Source organism: Peromyscus eremicus, chromosome 1, assembly GCF_949786415.1.
Source record: "Peromyscus eremicus chromosome 1, PerEre_H2_v1, whole genome shotgun sequence".
NCBI lineage: Eukaryota > Metazoa > Chordata > Mammalia > Rodentia > Cricetidae > Peromyscus > Peromyscus eremicus.
Window position 1 is genome coordinate 70,563,089 of NC_081416.1, and position 21,367 is coordinate 70,584,455.

Here is a 21,367-nt window from a genome sequence, read left to right on the forward strand (position 1 = left end):
TGACTGGTGTAGGGTTCTGCGAATGGGACTTGGGGCCCAGTGTGTACATAGCTATACCCTGGACTTCACCTTCTGTTGCTCATTAGAAGCCAGGCTGTTCCTAAAAGTTCACTAAAAGGTACTCAAAGATAAAGAGGATGGGAGAGATAGAGATGATGAACTGACCTATTGTTTTCTTTAAAAGATCCATTTTGTTTTTATTTGTGTGTGTGTGTGTGTGTGTGTGTGTGTGTGTGTGTGTGTGTGTATGTGTAGGCAATGTGGACATGGGTATAGGTGCCTGTGGAAACCAGAAGAAGGCATCAGATCCTTTGGAGCTGGAGTTACAGGCAGTCGTGAACTGCCTGACAAGGGCTGTGGAAAGCCAATTCTGGTCCTCTGCAAGAGTAGCTGGTGCTTTTAACCACTGAGCTGTCTCTTCAGCCCGAGATGACCTGTCTTTCTAAGATTCGTACTTTCTTGTAGCTGGCTATAATCATAGAAAAATCACAGAAAAATAAAACAGAATTCATGCAGACTCAGTCTTAGTAAACTGGAAGGCTTCACTTGACTTAAATATCCTTAATTAAAAATTATGTCAAGGAATTATCTCTTTAAATGGTGAGAGTGTAGGGATAATTTCAGAGCAAAAATTTGACCTACCTTGGAAATGCAAATACAAAATGTTTTATCCATACTAGTGAGTAATAGTGAACACATCAAACAGGTTAAACAGTCATAGATAGGTACTCACTTGTCAGTGCTTACAATCTGGGGCCAGCTCCATGCTGCTCTTGTCTTTGGGGATTCTCTGGATGATCTCAGGGACTCAGTTGAACTGTCCTTAAACGCTCCCATGGCAGTTTGCTCAGAGTCCCTGAATAGCACCTGCCTCCTGGCGCTCCAGTTCTTGTAGCTGTCTATTTCTCGCTGCCTGGGTGGTGAGGTTTCCCAGCACCTGGTGTGTGGGTGGGTGGGTGAGCTGCTCTGCTCATTGCTGGGACAAAATACCTGACAAAAGCAACTTCCGGAAGAAAGCGTTTATCTTGTCCCGCGGTTTGAGGGTTCAGTCCGTCAAGGTGGGAAGAAGGCATGGCATCCGGAGTGTGAGACAGTGGGTCGCTTTGTGTTACAGCCAGGAAGAAGAGAGTGAGGAATGCTGGTGTCCCATACTTTTTCCTTTCATTCCGTCTGAGACACTAGCCCAGAAATGGCACCGTCCACATTTAGTGTGAATCTTCCAATCCCAGTTAACCCAATCTAGAAACTACCTCACAGACACGCCCAGGATTTTGTCTAGTAGTGGATTCTAGATCTTGTCAATCTGACAATCAATGTTGCCCACCACCATGGTGGATACCTAGGAGATGGGGTTTTGTGTGTTGAATGGATAAGGAATAGGAGGAGCTCATTAAATTTAATCTTTCACACTGGCCAAGGAGAAGACATGCTGTACTGAGATATTCCCAACTTGTTAATACTTGGCAACTTCCTCCCATGGTTTAGAATACAGAGTTGATGGTGCAATGCTTTTTCTTCTTTTTCTCCCTCGTGCCCTTCTCCTGTCTTCTCTTCTTCCTCAGTCCCGAGAAAAGATCTGTCTTCGTCATCTTCAACCCAAGGTCTTTCTGAACTCCCCTCTCTTCTTTCCAGGCAGGCATTAATGAAAACGACTTTTATGATGGGGCTTGGTGTGCCGGCAGGAACGACCTCCATCAGTGGATTGAAGTGGATGCCCGACGCCTGACCAGGTTCACAGGGGTCATCACCCAAGGAAGGAACTCTCTCTGGCTGTAAGTGGGTCTGGACCTGTGTCTGCCAGGCTCTGTCTTCCACCTATCGCTTGAAGGGAAACTGCAGAGCAGTATCTGATGAAGGGTGACTGGAAGGTGGGCCAAGGCTGAAAGTCTGCCTCCCCTGGGCAGGGTCCACAGGAATGGGAGGATGGAGTGGACAAAGATATAGACATAGATAAGCCCTTGAGGCAGGTGTCTATTAGCTTGGATCCTGACAAGATATTGGTATCTGGACAAGTGGGTTAAACTCAGCAAACAATGAGCACATGGTCTTGGGAGGAGAGAACAAGAACCATCCAGACTCTGGGAGAAAGACTAAAAGCCTTGGCAGGTTCCCAAACAAACAGCCACTTGAGATTGTGTTATAAGTAAGTGATGAACCAGCCTGAGACTTGAGGATGAGACAACTTCTCAGACTTGAGCTTGGTATTAGAATTGTGGTAGTAACAAGGATGGTCTGACAGCGATCCCGAGAGACAGCAATATAACCTCTTAAAACCGTCCATCTTGGATAGGGATGTAGCTCCGTTGGTAGAGTGTGCTTGGATCATACATGGATCCCTGTGTTCCATCCACGGCACTGAATAAAACTGGGAGAAATAATGTAACCCTGCAAGCTCAACAGCTGAGAAGCGCAGGCAGGAAGATTAGTTCAAGGCCAGCTTTAGCTCCTGTATTAGTTACCTTTCTGTTGTTGTGATAAAACACAGGACCAAGTCAACCTTCAGAAGAAAGGGTTTATTTGGACTTACGATTCCAGAGGGAAAGGGGCCCGTCATGGCTGGGAGACAGCAGACGTGGCAACTGGAGCATCAAGCTGAGAGCGCCTATCTTGAACCACAGCAGAAGGCAGAGAGAGTGAAGTGGGAACAGTACGAGGCTTTGAAACCGCAAACCCAGTGCCTAGTGTTGCACTTGCTCCAGCAAGGCCGTGTCTTCTAGACCTCCACAAACAGCACCACCTACTGGGGACTAAGTGTTCAAATGCCAGAGCCTTCCAGGGGCATTCTCATTCAAACCGCCACAGATGTCTAGGGTTCAAGGCCAAGTTGGGCTACAAGAGACCCTGACTCTAAACAAAACAAAACAGAGCAGAACAGAACAGAACAGAAGGGAACATCTATCTTACTGGGTCTTTCTACTATAGAACGCTATTCTGCTTGAAGAGAAAGGGAATTCTGGCACATGTTGTATGTGAATGAACCTTGGGGGCATGATGATAAATGCAATAAAAAATAACTTAAAAGGACAGATACCAGATGATTCTGCTCACACAAGGCCTAGAGTAATCAGATTCATAGAGATGGAAAATAGGATGGTGATTGTTAGACACTGGGTGGAAGGGTGAGGGGAGTTAATATTTGTAAGCAAAGAGCTAAAGTTCAGAATGATGACACATGGTGGTGAAGATGGCAAGTCAGGGCAGGTGGCCTCAGAGCCACAGGGCTGCACACTTACCAAGACAGCATGAGAAACCCTGTGGCATGCACAGTTTGTGAAAATAAGTATGTATTTTGTTCTTTTGTAAATACAATACTGTAACATCCATAAGCATCAACACACACACACACACACACACACACACACACTCATAGATGCACACACATATACACAGAGGCATATACATATGAAAACTCCACCCTTCCTACCTCAGGGTGCTTATGAAGGTGAACGGCTCTGACCATGGGTCCTGTGCCTGCAGAAATAGGGCCTCAGCAGGTCTCAGTGTGGTCAACAGGACGCCAGTGATTTCTGATTTTAAATGAGAAGTCTTCAGGTTCTTCTCTACTTCCCTACACAGAGAAGTCAAGGGTGTAAAGGTCCCTTGTTTCAACACTGGACAACTGCTTGTGTGACTCCATGAAGATCACTTTCTCCTGATAGTTCCTGTCCCTTCACAGTGCTGCAAATCCAAAGTTCCAGTTCTTGGCATCTTTCCACACTCACCAATTGTATAAAATCAGAGTATGGCTTGCTGACAAGACTATAGTGTCAGCAGGGCAAGGGCCAGAGAGACAGCTCCATGCTGCTGCCTGGAGGAGCCTGAAGGGTTCTTTCCAGAGACTTTTACTCTGGTGAAGACAGGATTCGTGACTTGGCTGCAGAAAAAGATTTCAGGAGTCTCTGTGAAGTAGAATTGGTGTTTATTAGAAAGAGATGTCAATAAGGCTTACTTACCACGGGGCACTCAGAGTTAGAGAGGGTCAGTCAGGGAAAGGATAAGACACACCCAAGTGTTGGGTGTGAGCTTCTCAAGAGAGAGTCACATTTGTGTGTCTTTATAATAGCCATGTACGTGATTTTGGTGGTTTCCGAAGTTGTTTGGTTTCTAAGGATAGCCAAGGAACTTTCCTGAGACTTTAAGGTTGTTCCTGGTTGACACTGGGTGGTTACATTGTATTTCCAGTCAGGAAGCAAAGAGTGAGGAATGCCTACTGCTGCTCAGCTCCCTTCCCTCACTTACACAGTCTAGGATCCCAACTAGGGAATGGTGCCAACCACAGTAGGCTCTTCCCACTTAATTAACACAACCAAGATTCCCCCACGCCTCCAGAAGCATGTCCAAAGGCCTGTCTCCCAGATGTCTCTAGACCATGTCAAATTGACAATTGACACTAACCATGCCAGAGATTAATTTTAATTTTGGAAATGATCAACATTAATAACTAAACCGGGACAAGACTTCACATCTGTATTCATAGTTACCCACCTGACATGGTTCCTGGCCCTGTATTGTTTCTGGTACAGACAGATTTCAGGTTCTCTTTTATGGGTTTCAGTCTTTCTCCTCAACAGTTACAGAGAGCCTTGCTGATAGAGGTCATGCCCTGGCATTCGGGAAACCTGTTCAAAACAGGCACCTGTTCGACGCTCCACAAATGACTCCCTAATAAATGAACAACATTAAATCAACAATCATCATACTCTTGTATGGCGACAATTGTCTGGCAGTGACTCATCTCCTGCTTTCCTGCGTATTTCTTTTTTAAGATAAAGACAACATTGTAACATCTAATAGTGTCTTAAAACATTACCCATGATCCCACAGATTTTTTAAAATATACTGAATATCCAATTATGTTATTTTTGACTTAATATACCCATAACATTTTCATGCTGTGACTCAGATTTCATAGTGATTATTTTTAATGGCCTGTGATTTACTCAGCCATGCCTCACAACACTGTCCCAATTTCTTGCTACCTTTTTCATAACAAGAGAAGACTTTTGTGCTTTTTCTCTTATTTGAATTATTATATTATTCAGTATTATTCAATTCAATATTATTTATAAAATTATAAATATCTCATTTTCAGATCTGGGATAATTCACATAGTTTGACAACATTTTTTTGGGTGTTTTTTGCTATTTTGAGGATTACACCCAACTTCCTTTGCTTTTCAGTGACATTTGCATATAATCATACATGCCAATGTTTGCTCTGTGCTATGCCTTTGCCCTCCTTAATGGCATATTATCACATGACAGTTATTTTTACTGCTTAGATTCTGAAAGGCTTTGGAGGGGGAGGGCTTGGAAGCGGGGTTGCTCAAGGGAAAATAGGAAGTGGGCAAGAAAAGACTGGTGTGAGGTAATCGATAAGGAATGAGAGCAGGGGTATTGATGACCGTGCCTGGCTATTAACCCGTCTGGCCACTGTCACTAGAGATGAAGTCGGTGGGTTATTATGGGATTAGAAAGTGAGAGTGAGGTAAGTACAGTGATCCCATTTCATTTTAACTACAAACACAAGGAGGTGGGGATGAGCAGGAAATCACAGTGGAACAATATCTCTCTGTAGTCAAGGACAGGGGCATGTAAGTGGGGGAGGCCAATGGTAGAATTACTCCTAAGAGTCAGATTTTCCTTAATGTCTAAATGTATTTCAAGTCAAATTATTGCTCAGGGATAATAAAATGAAGAAATCTGATGAGCTCTTGTGTACCTTACCTCCTGGAATAGTCCTGTCTCCACTGAGGGCCAAGCAGGAATTGGAAGAGTGACCCACTCTGGTATCTGAGCTTTTCCATTCTCCAATGCATGAATAATGCTGAAGGCAATAGGAACATTGCCTTTGTGATTAAAAAAAAATGTCTACATTAGACATCTTGAATACTTGTAGTGAGGATGACAGTACCCATCCCTTACCTCTGATTCCTGGCCCATATTGTTTCTGGTACAGACATATTTTAGGTTTCTGACTTTTCAACAGTTACCGAGAGTCTTGCTAATAGAGGCCTTGCTCTGGTATTTGGGGAACCTGCCTAGAGCTAGGCACCTATCTGATGCCCAACAAATGACTCCCTATTAAATGAATATCATTAAATCAACAAAGGTTCATTCACCTTGACTGGTAATGAGTTAACTGATTTGTGATTGCAAATGACTGAGAGAAGGCTTAAAACAGAACGAGGTGAAGGAGAGGGAAGCAGGAGAGAGAAGGTTGGGAAATGGCAGACTTGTAGAGACAGATGGTTCCTGCCCTAAAACCATGGTATGCTTCTTAGCTCCTGCAGGTTATGGAGACTCCCTTCTTTGGACCTCAGTTTTCTGTCCTTTAAAATAGGTTGGTTTTCTATCTTATACAGGGGTGTGTGCGTGTGTTTGTGTGTGTGTGTGTGTGTGTGTGTGTGTGTGTGTGTGTGTGTGTGAGCACGCGCATGCATGCATGCACACATGCACATGCACACTGGGGGTTATAAACAATAACATTAGGATACTTAAAATTTACTCAGCACATGGTAAGTGCTTAGTAGATAGGATTTTTCCCTCCTCCCATTCTCTGGGTTTATCTAGAACTGATATATTTCTACTTTTATTTTTAGCCATGTGTCCTTCTCTCAATTGCAACATTTATTGGAAGCATTTGGAAATAATAGGCAGGGAGACCACATTGTATGGTTCAAAGGGGAGGAACATTGCCTGCCCAGCCCTCCATTCTGCCTGTCACAGAACCTCCCATTGCACAGATTCCTCAAACATCTCTGTATGAGACATCCTGGCTGCTTGACATGTCCTGTGCTGGTCACAGTCAACCCACTTCCCCACATGCTAACTGCTCTTCGGCAGAGCCCAGGCAGACATGGGGGTCAGACCAAAGGAGCAAAGCTAGAGCTGGGGACAGAGTTGACCTTTTGCAATCAAGAGTGAAGGGTGCTGCACGTGGGTGGGCAAGACTCTAGACCCAGAGGAAAAGGGGTTGCCAGCTCTTAGAGTTTGCCAAGCAGATGTTGCTGTGTAAAACAGCCTTTTACACTTGGGGATACGGTTCACATGGCAGCGTGCTTGTCTAGCCAACATGAAGGAGGCTCTGGGTTGGATCCCCAGCAGTGTGTAAAAACTGGATGTGGTGGTGCACACCTCTAATCCCAGCACTCAGAAAGTGGAGACAAGAGAATCTGCAGCCTAAGGTTGTTTTGAACCACATAGTAAGTTGAGCCAGCCTGGGCTACATGATACCTGTCTCAAAAACAGGAAAAAGCAAAACCAACCAACCAACCAAGCAAACAGAAAACCAGCTTCTTGCTATGTGTTAAAAGGAGAAAGCACCTTACAAATGTGTATTTCAGAATATTATGGTGGATGTGGGAAGAGCACATAGGTTTGAAGAATGCTATGATGAAACCCAATTCTTTGTATGCTAATAAAATAAAATAATTATTTAAATGGTAGGGAAAGACTTTTAAAAATGCTTTTCCTTTATAAGATTGCCGTAGTTGGTATTTTAAAATGAACATCTGTAATATCATTTGTTTCTGGTATTCTCTATGTATTTATTAATTAAATCATATGGCACTTAATGAGTGCTCTGTACTAAGCATAAGGTTGTAAATGTAAGCAAAACTTGCTTCTGCCTCCAGGGAGTAGCCTAGTAGGAGAAGCCAGTATGCTACAGGGGCTTCAAGAGTAAGCAGAGATCATACTGACTTGAGGTGGGTGGAGCTCCCATTGGACGTGTGCAGGAATGCGGATGATACCCTGAGGTCCTGAGGCATAGCTACCACATCCCCCCACCAATTCACATTCAAGCTGATGACAGAGTCTACAATTTCAGTTGTAATAATTCTTTCAACTAATTTGAGCTCACTGGAAGTTATAAAATATAATTGTTGTAATGATTTTCAGTAATTTATATTTTTCAGCAATATAAATTATCACTCCTCACTGCATTGCCATTCGGTGGAATGTTAGTGCCCCAATAAAACCAATCTTTCATTTCCCTAATGACAGAAAGTATATTAGACATCTGAGTGTTGCAATTATAACCAGTATGATGATTGAAAAGTTAATTACTCTGCTTGAGGTGAGTCAGTGCTTCTAAGGACTTGGAAGAAATGTAGACAATTTTTTAAAACCAAATGTTTTGCACTTCAACTGTTTAATGGAGAAAACCATCTGTTTTTTAAGTAAGGCAGTAATTTGAGCACTGGGTTTGTGTTTGTAAGGTGTTGTGGGGAGGGGATGAAGGAAACTAAGGAAGGTTGACCAGTTGGCTGAACTTGGAACAAGTAGTCAAAGTGATTAGTAAGATAAATAGAACCCTAGCCATAAGTCAGGCTTTGTGCCCAAGGACACAATGATTTGGCAGGGTTGTGCCCAGCCCCAGGAAGTTAGCATGGCATTTGGTGTGGGATGTCTTAGCAGAGTTTTAGGGCACTAGTTTCTTTGAGAAGGGTAAAGTACCCAAGTCACAAGGAAGGTAGGATCAGAAAGACAAGTTATTATTTCCTTCCCGGTCACATTTTGACCTTGAAGTGAGTGGAGTTTGTGATAGACAGCCACACAGTGCACAAGGTGCTCTGAGACGCTGTGAGGCTGACAAGAGGTGGTGGGATCACCCTGGGAAGAAGGAAGGTTTCCTATTCCCCTGAGATGATCCAGGTGCGGGAGCAACTGGCCTTACAGTTTTGGAGAAGGGTTCTCAACAGAGAGTGTGTGACGGGCTTATGGACAGAAACTAAGAAAATGCAAGATCAATATTGGGCAAAAGCCTAGGGAGTATCTCCATCCAGTCTGACAGAGGGCTCAGTGGACATGGGAACACACCGACTTCTCATTATCCCTTGGGCTATCTTAGTGGTTTGTGTGCAGAGAATGGTGGTGTTGATGGCCGTAGTGCTGCAGGAGTTCAAGGGCACTGGGGTGCTGCTAGCACACACACTGTGCTCGGAGGAATGAGGTGCAAATTGTGGTCCAGTGTTAGTGGTGCGTGGGTTAAAGTCAGAGGTCAGGTTCAAGGGGTCTTGAGGGATGTCAGGCTTAAGAAGTGATGGAAGCTTGTCTGGGGACAACAGTGGCTTAAGGAGTGAGCATAAGGACAGGATAGGGAAATAAGTCTGGGGCTCTTGAGGCTGCAGAGCTGGTGACTTCCATGTTTCCTGCTGGCAAAGGGTGCTCAGGGTGAGATGGACCAGGAGAGTTGAGGGGACAGCTAAAGGACAGTATGGTCACAGCAGAAGCAAAAGTGAAGGCGGGAGGAACAGAGCAGTTGAAGAATGACTGGATGAGGCTGGTTCAGTGACAGTAGAGAGACCTGAAACCCCAACACCTGCTCAGGATCTTATTTCCAAAGTAGTGTGTTCAGCAAGTGCCTCCCGCTTCCTCCAACAGTACCTGGCTTTTTGCACTCCTGGGGACCCATCCTTCATCACTGTCACCTTACCCCTACTCAGTAGGTCTGGAGTCTGGAACCCACAGAGCAGTTTGCCAAGGCTCAGAGGGAGGAGACATTAGGGCCCTGCACTCCAGAAGGGGGAAGGGAGCCTGGAGGCCCCAGAAGGGGAGAATGTGGGAGGCTTCATCAATCATCATCTGTCTTTTCAGGAGAGAGGGAGAGCAGTGTGTTTTCAGAACATATCATGCTGTGTCTTGCCCTTGCTTAATAGGGAAATGAGATGTCAGGCTCCCGTGTGGTACTGGGGAGAGGATTTCCACACTCTTTTCTAACTTCTTGGAGAACTGTCAGCTTCTGAGCAGGAGAGTTTGGCATGATCTCAAAGGGTTTTAATGAAAACACTGTCAAGTTCAAGTTCAAGTTCAAGGCGAGGCAGTGTCTTTTTTTCATCCTATGCTCTATTTTACCTATGCAGAGGTAGTTGTTTAAAACCAAACAGAGATTTTGCAAATGCCTCCCACGCCTCCTACTTGGGTTTCTGGGTGTCAGTGACTGAGGAGTGAGCTCTCAGCTGGTGACATGTCTGAAGCAGAACAACTGTAGAGCTGGCTTCTGGGATGGGAGCTTCACCCTGCCTTTCTCAAGAGTCTTTGCGCCTGGGTGGAAAACCCTCTGGGTGATGGCTGGGACCCTGCCTTTTCTCACGTTCAGTTTGGGGTGGGAAAGACCTCTTTGCAGCAGGCCTCTCTCCTTGTTGCATTAGATCCTTGTATTATTGCTGTGGCAAAATACCCAGCAAGAGCAATACCTTCCCTCAGAAGGGAACGGTCTCTTTTGGCTCAAGGATACAGTCCATCATGGTGGCAGGAGACAGCAGTGGGAGCGTGTGCAGTCTTGTCTATGCGGTCTCAGATTCCAGGCCGTGGAATGGTGCCACCCACATGTAGAATGGCCCCTCCCACCTCAGTTTACCTGATCTGGATAACCCCTCAGAGGGATCACAGAGCCTTGTCTCCTAGGTGATTCTGGATTCTGTCAAGTTGATGATCAGTGTTAATGATCACATCTGGTGAGCAATGCTCTGTCCCAGAAGGCCCTGTTGGACTAGCTCCCACTGCGCGCCTATTCTTACCTTACTTTTCTCACTCTATCCTGGGCCAGAAGTTCCCTTTTTGCTCCACAGATAAAGCAAGCATGCTGCAGCCTCAGGGTCTATGCACTCGATGTTCTCTCTGCTGGAAGAATGAGACCACTTTGCCTTCTTTTGCTGCAGTTAGAAAATAACATCAACAGCAACATCTCCTTGGCAAATGCTAAGAGCTGGCAACTCCTTCCTTCTATGTCCTCACTTGACTTTCTTTGCCCACCCACTCCTGTGTTTAGTGCTGCACTGATGTCACTCCTGAGGTACAGCAGGCTCCTTTGCCCTGGAATCTCCAGTGTTGGATCCAGGGTGGGTTTCTGCCACTGGCCTCTCTCATCCCTCTCTTCTCCAGAGGCTAGACAGGGTCAGTCAATGCATGTTTAACGCAGGGTGTAAAGTCTCTGAGTGGAGGCATGTTGCACCCACTTGGAAAGAAGCTTTGGCCTTTTGCTGTTGTCCTGACTTGAATTAGAAATGACCACCAAAGGCTCAGGCATTACAGGTTTGTTTTCCAATACAGCGGTAGTGTTCAGAGGCAGGCAGGGCCTTTGGGAAGTGATTGGCTCATGAGGGCTGTGACCTCATCAATGGAGTAGTCCATTGATGGGTGATAACTTGGGAGATGATAGGGAGTCCTTGGATACATGTTCCTAGGAGTTGTACTTTGTCCTGCACCCAACCCTCCTTCGGATGTCTCAGGACATGAGCAGTTCTGCTCCATGACACCCTCTCAGCTAGGATGCTCTGCGTTATCACAGGCCCAGAAACAACAGAACCAAGCAAGCATAGACTGACCCCTCTGGAACCATGAGTCAAAATAAATCCCTGCTCCTTACACACATTCTTTCTTGTCATAGCATTGGAAAGCTTGTGGGCACAGATCTATGCCACATTTCAGAGTGAGACTGGCAGTCCTAGCTGCATGTCCTTGGGCATATTTCTGAGCTTTTCTGTGCTGGTAATAATGTGGTAATCGTGCACAGGCTGGTGTGAGAAATGAAGAAGCAAGCAGGTGAGGTCACCCCGGCACACAGTAAGCAGCCCGCTGTTGCTGTTGCTTTCTTAGGACTCCGTCCCACTTACAGAGGGTTCCCCTCCCGGTCCAGCAGCTCCACCCATCTCTCTCTCTCAGACCACGCACTTTGCTCAGCTAGCGGTGTGATCCATGCAATGTGGCAGGGAACAAAACCACACACCCAACATGTAGCAGAGACCTCACAAGCTGGTGCTGCTCTTGATACAGTGGCCTCTTCTTACCTGCTCTGCCTCTGAGTCCCTTCCCCATTCACCCAGAGCCAGCTCCTCCAGTATCCCAGCACCTAGGAGAGATGCAGTGGGTAACAAAGAAGTTACATCTGACAGTTTGTCCTATGTCTGCCTTTGGATGGGGATGGATGCATTTGACAGTTTCAGAATTTCTTTAAATAAAGGTGTGTGGGCACCTAAGTGGGGACTGGTGAGCACTTCGCCTGTGCCCCCTCATGTGGTGCCCAGTGGCTCCTTCCATTGATGAGAAGACTGGGGTGTAGAAAGCCAGAGGAGCTGGCCTAACCTGCCCGCCTCTTAAGGGGATGATTACCCTCTTTTTCCTGCTTCCTCCACCTCTCATCTTCCCACTGGTGTCCCCCTTTGCTTTTGCGTCATGAGGCTTATTGTAGTGCAGACAGAGGGACTGAGCCATATCCTTCACTGAGAGGTTCTGAGACAGGGCCAGAAACCTTGCCCCCAAAGGGCTATTATGTAATCTATTTTAAAATCAGAAAGAAGAGATAATAGGGTGACCGAAACTCTTTGCTGTACCATGTTAATGTAGTTGGCTTTATATTAATTAGGTTGTAAGATACAAGTTTTACAGAGGAAGGGAAATTGGTTCACAGGTAATACCCCTCCTCCAATCCATCCATCTCCTGAACCATGGAGCCTGTGACTAAGCAAGTTTCCAGGACAAAGGGGAAAGACAGTGTCAGGTGGGAATGAGGTTGCCCGTCAGCTCTACTTAACATGGAGCACTGCCCTGGGTTGTCTGAGTGGGCCCAGTATCATCGCTGCTGGGACCTGTGTGCAGCCAGCAGGGAAGCAGAGGCCAAAACCAAAGACATAGCAGCCTGATAAAGAAGTCCCTGCTGCTGTCCTAAGATAAAGAGGATAGGGCTATGAGCAAGCAAGGAGGTGGGCTAGCAAGGACACAGACCTTCCCTCTGAGCCTACAAAAGGAAGTCAGCCCCACTGACACCTTGACTTTAAGACTTCTGGCCTCCAAAACCGTGGGCAGATACTCCCGTTATTTAAACCAGTAGCTTTGCAGCACGAACAGAAAACCAACAGTGCTACAGTTTGGAGGGCCTGAGGCCAGCAGAGGTCCTTCAATGGCCATCCCAGCTCCAGTGGTTTGCTGTCTGCTGCAGGCTGTGCCATGGTGGAACCTCCAGTTGTGGGCGGAGCTGGCCATGCATCCAGCTGGGGCAGCATCAGCCTGCATCTCCATTCTCTAGCATCCACAAAAGCCTTTCTTTGGTTTCTTTTCCTCTGATCCCTCAAGTGGGGACTCCAGATTTGGGGGGCCCCTGCTTGCTTTCTTCTTGTGCTTTTAGCTCTCTGCTGTGGGTCTTACTGCTTCACCCTCTACCCAAATGCATTGCCTCCTGGCCTCAAAGTGGCATTTCTCTGTTGTCTCCCCGTAGACAAGTTAACTGGAGGTAATGGAAAATGGATAATACTTGGGAGTTTACAGCATTTTTCCTGCGTTCTCGAAAAGCTGTGGTAACCAGTCTAAAGTGAAAAATCCAATAAATCAATGGGTTGATATTTCACACAGGCTCCAACATTTGGCTGTACTGAGAATGTGGAGGAACCATTTGGCTGGGTGATTACAGTTCTAGCAGAGAGGGAGGGAGGAGGTGAGGCTGGGGAGAATAAGTGTGGACGCTTTTTCTAGCTACTGAGCATGTCTACTGCAAGGATGATAAAATTTTCTCATTTATATTTTGTTTGCAGCAGTAGTGAAGGCTGGTCTAGACCTCTTGGGATCATCAATTCTGCCCAAAGTTCTAATTCAGCCTTGGGCAGGATTTGGGCCATTGACTGCTGGAATGTGGCTCAACAGGGAGGGGATGAGTGAGCAGAGGAACAGCCAGCTTCCTTGTGATTCCAATAGAGAATTGGCTCCAAATGCTTCCTTTTTCCAACTGAAGAGGGATTAGCTATGCTTTCTTTACTTGTATATGGAAGTGGGGGATGCTTAGCACTTGTCATTTCTGAGAGCTGGGGGCTTCTCATAGAGCTATGGCAGGCTAAGTATCACCCAAAATGCTTGGGACCAGAAGTGCTTTGGATTTGTTTTTAAAATGTTCACATGTACACCACGAGACATCTTGGATATAGAACGCAAGGCTAAACATGAAATCTGTTCCTTACGCTTTTTATACATGTAGCCTGAAGGTGATTTTATTCAATATTTCTAGTGTGTCTGTATGCCAACTGTAACCCACAACATAAATTTAGAAGTGGAAATGTCCATTTATGGTGTCCTACAAGTGCTCAGAAAGTTTCAGAGTCTAGACTTCCAGATTGGGGGTGGTCAACTTGAACTTGACTGTCTTGACCCATTTGTGATAGGATTTGGGGAGATTCTATCTCTGGAGAGATGGGCAAAAGAGGCTGAGGCTGTGGGGTTCCAGTGTGGTGGGCCTCCAGTGTGGTGAGGCCTCCAGTGTGGTTGAACCTTCAGTGTGGTAAACCTCCAGTGTGGTGGACCTTAAGTGTGGTGGGCCCTCCAGTGTGGTGGAACCCTTAGTGTGGTAGACTTTGTCTGTGGTAGATCTTCAGTGTAGTAAATCTCCAGTGTGGTGGACCTCCAGTGTGGTGGAACCCTCAGTGTGGTAGACTTTGTCTGTGGTAGACCTTCAGTGTGGTGGGCCTTCAGTAGGGTGGGCCTTCAGTGTGGTGGACCTTGCTTCAGTGTGGAGGACCTTCAGTGTAGTGGGCCTTCAGTGTGATGGACCTTCAGTGTGGTAAACTTTCAGTGTGGTAAACCTCCAGTGTGGTGGAACCCTCAGTGTGGTAGACTTTGTCTGTGGTAGACCTTCAGTGTGGTGGACCTTCTTTCAGTGTGGTGGGCCGTCAGTGTGGTGGACCTCAGGTGTGTGTCTGAGATCTTGCCAATTAGTCCTTTGACTGGGATTTAAGATACTTACATTTTCCCCAAATTATTCCTTTTCATAACACTTTGTTCAGGTTAGCTTTGGCTGCATGAAACTTTTGAATGTTTCATGGTTGATATACCCAGTCTTTTAAGGTGTATGTAACACTTCAAGAAGATCATACTGAGGACACTGTCCTTTCACTGCTGAATCTCCTGAACCTTTGTTAATTATCAATTCACCATAGCTGGCTGGATTTATGCCTGAGTCTCTATTCTGCTTCACAAATCTGTGTGCCCATCTCTCCATCCATACCACACGCTCCCTGAATGCCTCTGCCTTTCCTTTCCTATTTCCTGTCTATTTTCTAACCCTGGGGGTGAAACCCAAGAACCCTAATTGTAATCATGCTTTCTGCAGTTATATAGTGTTTGTAGTTGGGTAGACCGATTTGTCCCACTTCATTCTGTTTCAGAATTGCTTAGTTTACTTAGGTCCTTTGTCTTCGTCCATTAATTTTACAACAATCTTGTTTATATCTATGAAATATCTAACTGATCTTGACATTGTATAAAACCTGTGCATTAACTTGTTGAGAGTTGACATCTCTGTGTTGAATCTTTCAATACAAGACCATGCAGTGTTTTTCCACTAAAAAAATATTTAGTATATATATATATATATATATACACTATATATATATATACACTAAGAAAATCCCTTCAGCCTTCTCTCCATAGCATCACAGCAAAATGTGGGCTCTTAATGAAGGAGGGAAAAAGAAATTCTGCTCTTCAGTCCTGTGTGACACAAACTGGCCTTGATTCTTCTTGCGTATGTGGGAAGAATCTGGCCTTGGAATGAGTAGAGAAATTGAAAATGCCAGAGAGTGAAATGGAAAGGAGAAAGAGGGGGATGTAGGGGGTTATTTTTAATTAATATATCATTTCATTGTTGAAATAATCAAGTAACATTTCTGATCTTTAAAAATAGTCTCCATTTCAGGTCCTCTGTACCATTTCCTGGTCGTCTGGGCAACTACTGCAAACCCCTTAGCAGCTATTTCCTCTGTTTGTCCTCTTCCTCCTTCTTTCCTTCTCTCCTTCCTCCTTCCTTCCCTCTCCTTCTCTCCTCCTTCCTTCCTCCCTCCCTCCCTCCTTTCCTTCCTTCCTTTCTTCCTTCCTTCCTTCCCTTCTCCTTCCTTCCTTCCTTCTCTTCTTCCTCCTTCCTTCTTTCCTTCCTGACTTTCTTCCTTTTCATTTCTTTCTAAATTTTTGTTTGTTGGTCAGTTTACTATCTGTGTGTGTGTGTGTGTGTGTGTGTGTGTGTGTGTGTGTGCATGCACAGACCAGAGGATGACTTTAGGTGTCTTCATCTATTGCCCATCACCTTATTTATTTATTTATTTATTTGCTTGTTAATTAATTAATTAATTAATTAATTAATTAATTAATTAATTAGACAAGGTCTCTTTGTAAACCCAGAGCTTGCAGTTTCAGCTAGACTGGCTGGCTAGTACACCCCTGGATCTTCCTGCATCACTGTGTCCCACCCAGTGCTGAGGTTACAGGAACATGCTGCCACGGCTGGCTTTCATGTGAGTGCTAGGGATCTGAGCTCCTCATGCTCACATAGCAAGTACTTAACTCACCGAGCCATCTCCCCAGCCTGTTTTGCTGATTTTTTTTTAATTCTTATAATCTGATTAAAATGGTCTCAGTACTCCTTCTAATCATTTGAATTAGTTATTATCCACTGACTTTCTATCACATGAGGGAAGGATTTAGGCTTTTATTTACCTGACTCTCTAGACCAGTTGGTCTTGTCAGTCTCTTCCTGTCTTCCCCCTCCCTCTCTCCCTCCCTCCCTTTGTTCCTCCCTGTCTTCTACCTTTTTTTTCTCTCTTTCTCCTCTCTCTTCCCATGCTCCCCAAAAAGTTACATTATGAATCTTTGTGAATTTAGTACCCAACTTTTACAAAGGTTGACACTAAACTGTGATTCACATACATCTGGGTCCCCAGGGCACCACAAGTTCATTTTCTTCTGTTGCGACACTTTCGCTCTTACCAGAAGCTAATACCCTTTGCAGTTTTCTTAGTTTACTTCTCTTATTCATTCCAAAGCTTCATGATAGACCTGAAGATATCCTCTGATATATATGTGTGTATATATGTTAGAGGTGTATGTGCGTGTGTGTGTGCATGTGCGAGTTCACACATGTGCAACCGATGCGGAATATATACCAACAATCCACGGTTTCATTTTCCTCCTGGGGCCATCTGGCCACGCTGTCCTTTGAACTGAGTTAGTCCCCAGGCCTCTTGTGTTGGGTATAGCTCCTGGCCTTCCTTTTCCTGCTCAGAACTCTCTCTTGTCCATGAGTTCTGCTCCAGGTTAGACCACAGGTCTCTGCTTTCTCCTTGCTTTGCTGCTGCATGCCTTCTGGAAATGAAGCATGGAAGATAACATTTTGGGCTCCTTGAATGAAATGTATTTTGTTGATCTCACCCTGGATGGGCATCTGGGAAGCAATTCTCCCTAAGAACTGCTAGCATCTTTATTGAGATGTAATTCTCCACCACACAGCTCACTCATTTGAAACGTGCAGTTCTGTGGGTTTTTTTTAAAATACATTTGTGGGATCATGCAGTCATAACTACAATTAATTTCAGAATTTTCATTTTCCCAGAAGGAAACCCCACCCCATCATCTCTCCAAACTCCCAATGCCTCCCATGGCCCCTTTTCTGAAGCATTACAGTAACCAGCCCAAAGATAGATATGTATCCCTTCTTGCAAACCTTCGGCTTTTACATTCTCAGTACAGTTTTCAGGATCATGTCCATGTCTCTTGTGCTAAATACTGTACAATGTTGTACCTTATTGGTACTTGATATGACCCGAAATTATAAGAATTTGTGTTTTCCAGTTCTTGGAGATTTGATTATATTGTTATTAATGTCAGATCTATTCTGTCCCTCCTTCTTCTCTCTCCATTCTCTTCTCTCCTTTCTCTTCTTCCTCTCTCCTCTTATTTTCCCTTTCCTTCCTTCCTTTCATCCATCCATGATCCACCTACCCTTCCTCCCTCCCTCCTTCTCTTTCTCCCTCTTTCCCTCTTTCCCTCTTTCCCTCTTTCCCTCTTTCCCTCCCTCCCTCCCTCCCTCCCTCCCTCACTTTCTTCTTCTCTCCCTTCCTTCTCTCTCCCTTCCTTCCTTCCCCTTTCCCCACAGACTCTCTATGTAGCCAAGGCTGGCTTGAACTCACTACAGAATCCAAGCTGGCCTCAAACCTGCAATCTTCCTGCCTTAGCCTCCTCAAGTGTATGTATCACCATGTCTGGTTTCAGTCTATACTTTTGAATTATTATTGTTTGCTTACTATCTTAGCTTTACTTCTGTTGCTATGATAAAATATCCCAACAGAAGTAATTTAGTGGGAGAAGAGTTTATTTCATTCATAACTCCAGGTTAGAGTCCACCATTGAGGGATGTCAAGGCAGCAGGAATCTGAAGCAGCTAGTCCCATCACATCCATAGTCAAGAGCAAAGAGCAATAATTTAACTCATGCATCCTTGTGATCAGTTCTGTCTCTTTGCTCTCATACAGGTCAGGATCCCCTGCCTAAGGAGTGGTGCTACCCACAGTAGGCAGGTCTTTCCACCTCAGTTAGCATAATCAAATTAATTCCCTATAATTATGACAGGCCAACCTGATAATTGAGACTTTTCCAGGGGATTCTGCACCTGACAAAGGTATCATATATAACAAGTCTCTTGCATTAATGTTTTTCTTTCTGGCTTGAAAATGAAATCACCAACAATTTCCCCCTAGTTACTTCTTGTCTGTTCATCATATCTCAACTCAAATACTGTCCTTCCAGAAGCATTTTTATGACATTTCCCATTTTCATATCACAGCAGCATTTCAATAACTAATTGAACAATTAATGATGAGGTTCCTGTCCTCCACTAGACTATGGTCTCATAGATAAATTAGGTAAATGTGCAGGAGCATCTTGTATCTGTATTATGGAATATCCATTCTGGTGTTCAGAATGCCATGGCCCCTGTGGTATCAAGTGAGCTTGATTTGAGGGCTACTGCTCTGGGACTTGGCTCCCCCTCCCCCATATGGACAAGTATTTGATTCTGTGTCAACAAATGCAGCTTCTACCATAACATTGTCAAGGTCTGAGCTTCAGCTCACACTTCATGAAAAACAGCTTTGGAGTTAGGCATGGGGATGAATGCTTCTAGTCCCAGCACTCGGGAGGTAGAGGCAGGAGGATTTGAAGCTCTATTTCATCTGCATAGTGAGTCTAGGCCAGTGGCTACAAGAACCCCTGACTCAAAGGAAAAATGAGAAAGAACATCGTAAAAATTTCTAGCAAGCATATAAAACAGGTTAATGTTGGTAGATGTTCAAAACTTTTGAAAATAAATTGTCTTCAGATATTATGAAAAAACCACATTTTGTTTGCAGCAGCCATTGACTGTGTATGTCTTTAGTAACTGAGCCACATTCCATAAACTGTGTTGGCCCTCACCTTTCTCACTGGTCCTGTGCCTGCTTCCAATTCCTGCCTGTTCTTTTAGGTAAATGTATAGGAGCATCTTGACAAACCCTGTATTATCCAATATCCATTCTGGTGTTCAGAATGTCATGGCCCCTGACAATTTTGTGCCTTAGTTCCTTTACTGATAAATCAACACTGACATTTTCCCTGTCCTTAAAATAGTTTGGAGCAAATCCAGTGGAGAATTCCACTTCATTATCTAAATTGCTCAGAGTGGGACGGGTCACTTGGGGCTATAGCAAGCTTTCCTATGCATTTAGTGGCATCCTTATCCCCTATTCAATAGGTGCCCCACCCCTCAGGTGTCTTCCCAGCCTTCACACTCATGACAACCAGGGATGTTCCTAGACATTATCAGTTGTCCCCCAAGGGACACCATTGCTGTATATACAGGCAGGGTCTTGGTTGAATGCAGTTGGCAGTACCTGCCCACACTCCTGCTGACACAGAACATTCCACACAGTATGGGCACACAATCTTGTGGTTGGCAGAAGAGCATACTGAACCTTGGACTTGCGCTTGAAAGAGGTTTTAGAAGTCTCCAGTCTGACCCTACGACCTGTTGGTTCTTGCCAGTTGGGCTGACTCTGGGTAAAAAAATAAATCATGCCTCTTCCAGGAACCCAGCTTCTGACTGTATGAAGGAGCCAAATGCTTTGAAAAATACCAGGAAACTTTAATCACAGTAAGTGGATCATGAAGGCAGGCATGGATCTGTCAGGTGGGGATGAATTTTCTCAGTGTTTATTTGAACTCTAATGTTCTCTTTAAGAGGGAGGCTGGGGGATGGGATGGAGTGGGGAGGGTGGAGTGACCTAGTTTTCCTTGGCCGTGGTTTTGTAGCTGAGACTTAAGCTTCCTATTCATTAACTGGATTTAGGGAACTATTGTTTTATCCTATTGAGGCCAGGCTGGCAAGATGTGTCTAGACCTGAGCCAGGGGAGAGAAGGTTCTGGAGGGATGGAAAGTGAAGCCAGAGCTGGAGTGAAGTTCCCATGGCAGCTGATAGTCTCCTATAGGACATCACATTCTAGTCCCCAAATCTGGATATGTTGCTGCATTAGTTACCTTGTCAATGCTGGGATGAAATGCCTGACAGATCCCCTTAAGGACCTGAGGGTGTCTTAGGGCCGCAGTTCCAGAGTATGTACACCTCTGGGGGAAGGTAAGGATACAGCATCCACAGCGAGGAAACAGAGAGATGAGGGCTGTCAGCTTCTTCTTTTTCCCCAGTCCACGACCACAGCTAATGAAATGAGCTACTCTGAGTTAGGGTGGGCTTTCCTACCTCTATTATCTCAATCTAGAAGCTTCTTCATAGACATGCCTAGAGGTTTGTTTTCTAGGTGACTCTAGATCCATTAAGTTTACAAGCAATCCTAACCATCCAGTTACCTTTGATGAGGGAATTAAGTGAAGGACCATAAGTGGAGAGGGCACCCCAAGTTATCCAGCAGAACCCCATCTTATCATAAAGCTTTGGTGAAAGAATCTTCAGCTGTGGATAGAGGGCCAGGGCCTGCTGACCACGGTCAGAGAGATACCATGTTGCTGGTTTTAATGGCAAGAAAGGGGGCCGCCAGGCGGTGGTGGCGCACGCCTTTAATCCCAGCACTCGGGAGGCAGAGGCAGGCGGATCTTTGTGAGTTCGAGGCCAGCCTGGTCTACAGAGCGAGATCCAGGAAAGGCGCAAAGCTACACAGAGAAACCCTGTCTCGAAAAACCAAAAAAAAAAAAAGAAAGGGGGCCACCGCCAAGAGATTCAGAAAGCTGGCAGAAGCTGGGAAACAAATGGATGGATGCTCCTCTGGGGTACTCAAGATGGAGACAACCCTTCAGATACGTGGACTCCAGCCCAGTGCTAGCAGGGGTCTAATCTATGTGTTGGAACTATGAGATACAAGTCTGTGTTGTTTAGGCTTCTGTGTCTGTGGTAGTTCGTTGCAGGAGCTGTAGGGAATCCATACAGCTCTCAGAGGTCTCCGTAGGTCAGAACAAGCATGCAGAAATCCTAGAGTTGGGTATCCACAAACAAGCATGGTGGAATAGGCACTGTGTCCCTGTTCTTCAGGGAAGCAAAAACTCTGCTCCTACAAGATGTGAGTGTGTTCAG

At 45.2% G+C, this 21,367-nt stretch overlaps 1 protein-coding gene across 1 annotated transcript in view; it reads left to right on the plus strand.

The window, feature by feature from the left end:
* The window catches only part of Cpxm2 (carboxypeptidase X, M14 family member 2), a 127,839-nt gene that overhangs the window by 49,659 nt on the left and 56,813 nt on the right, over positions 1-21,367 (plus strand). The window contains 1 exon segment of the mRNA XM_059250552.1: positions 1,633-1,772. Coding sequence (XP_059106535.1) covers positions 1,633-1,772 — 140 coding nt within the window.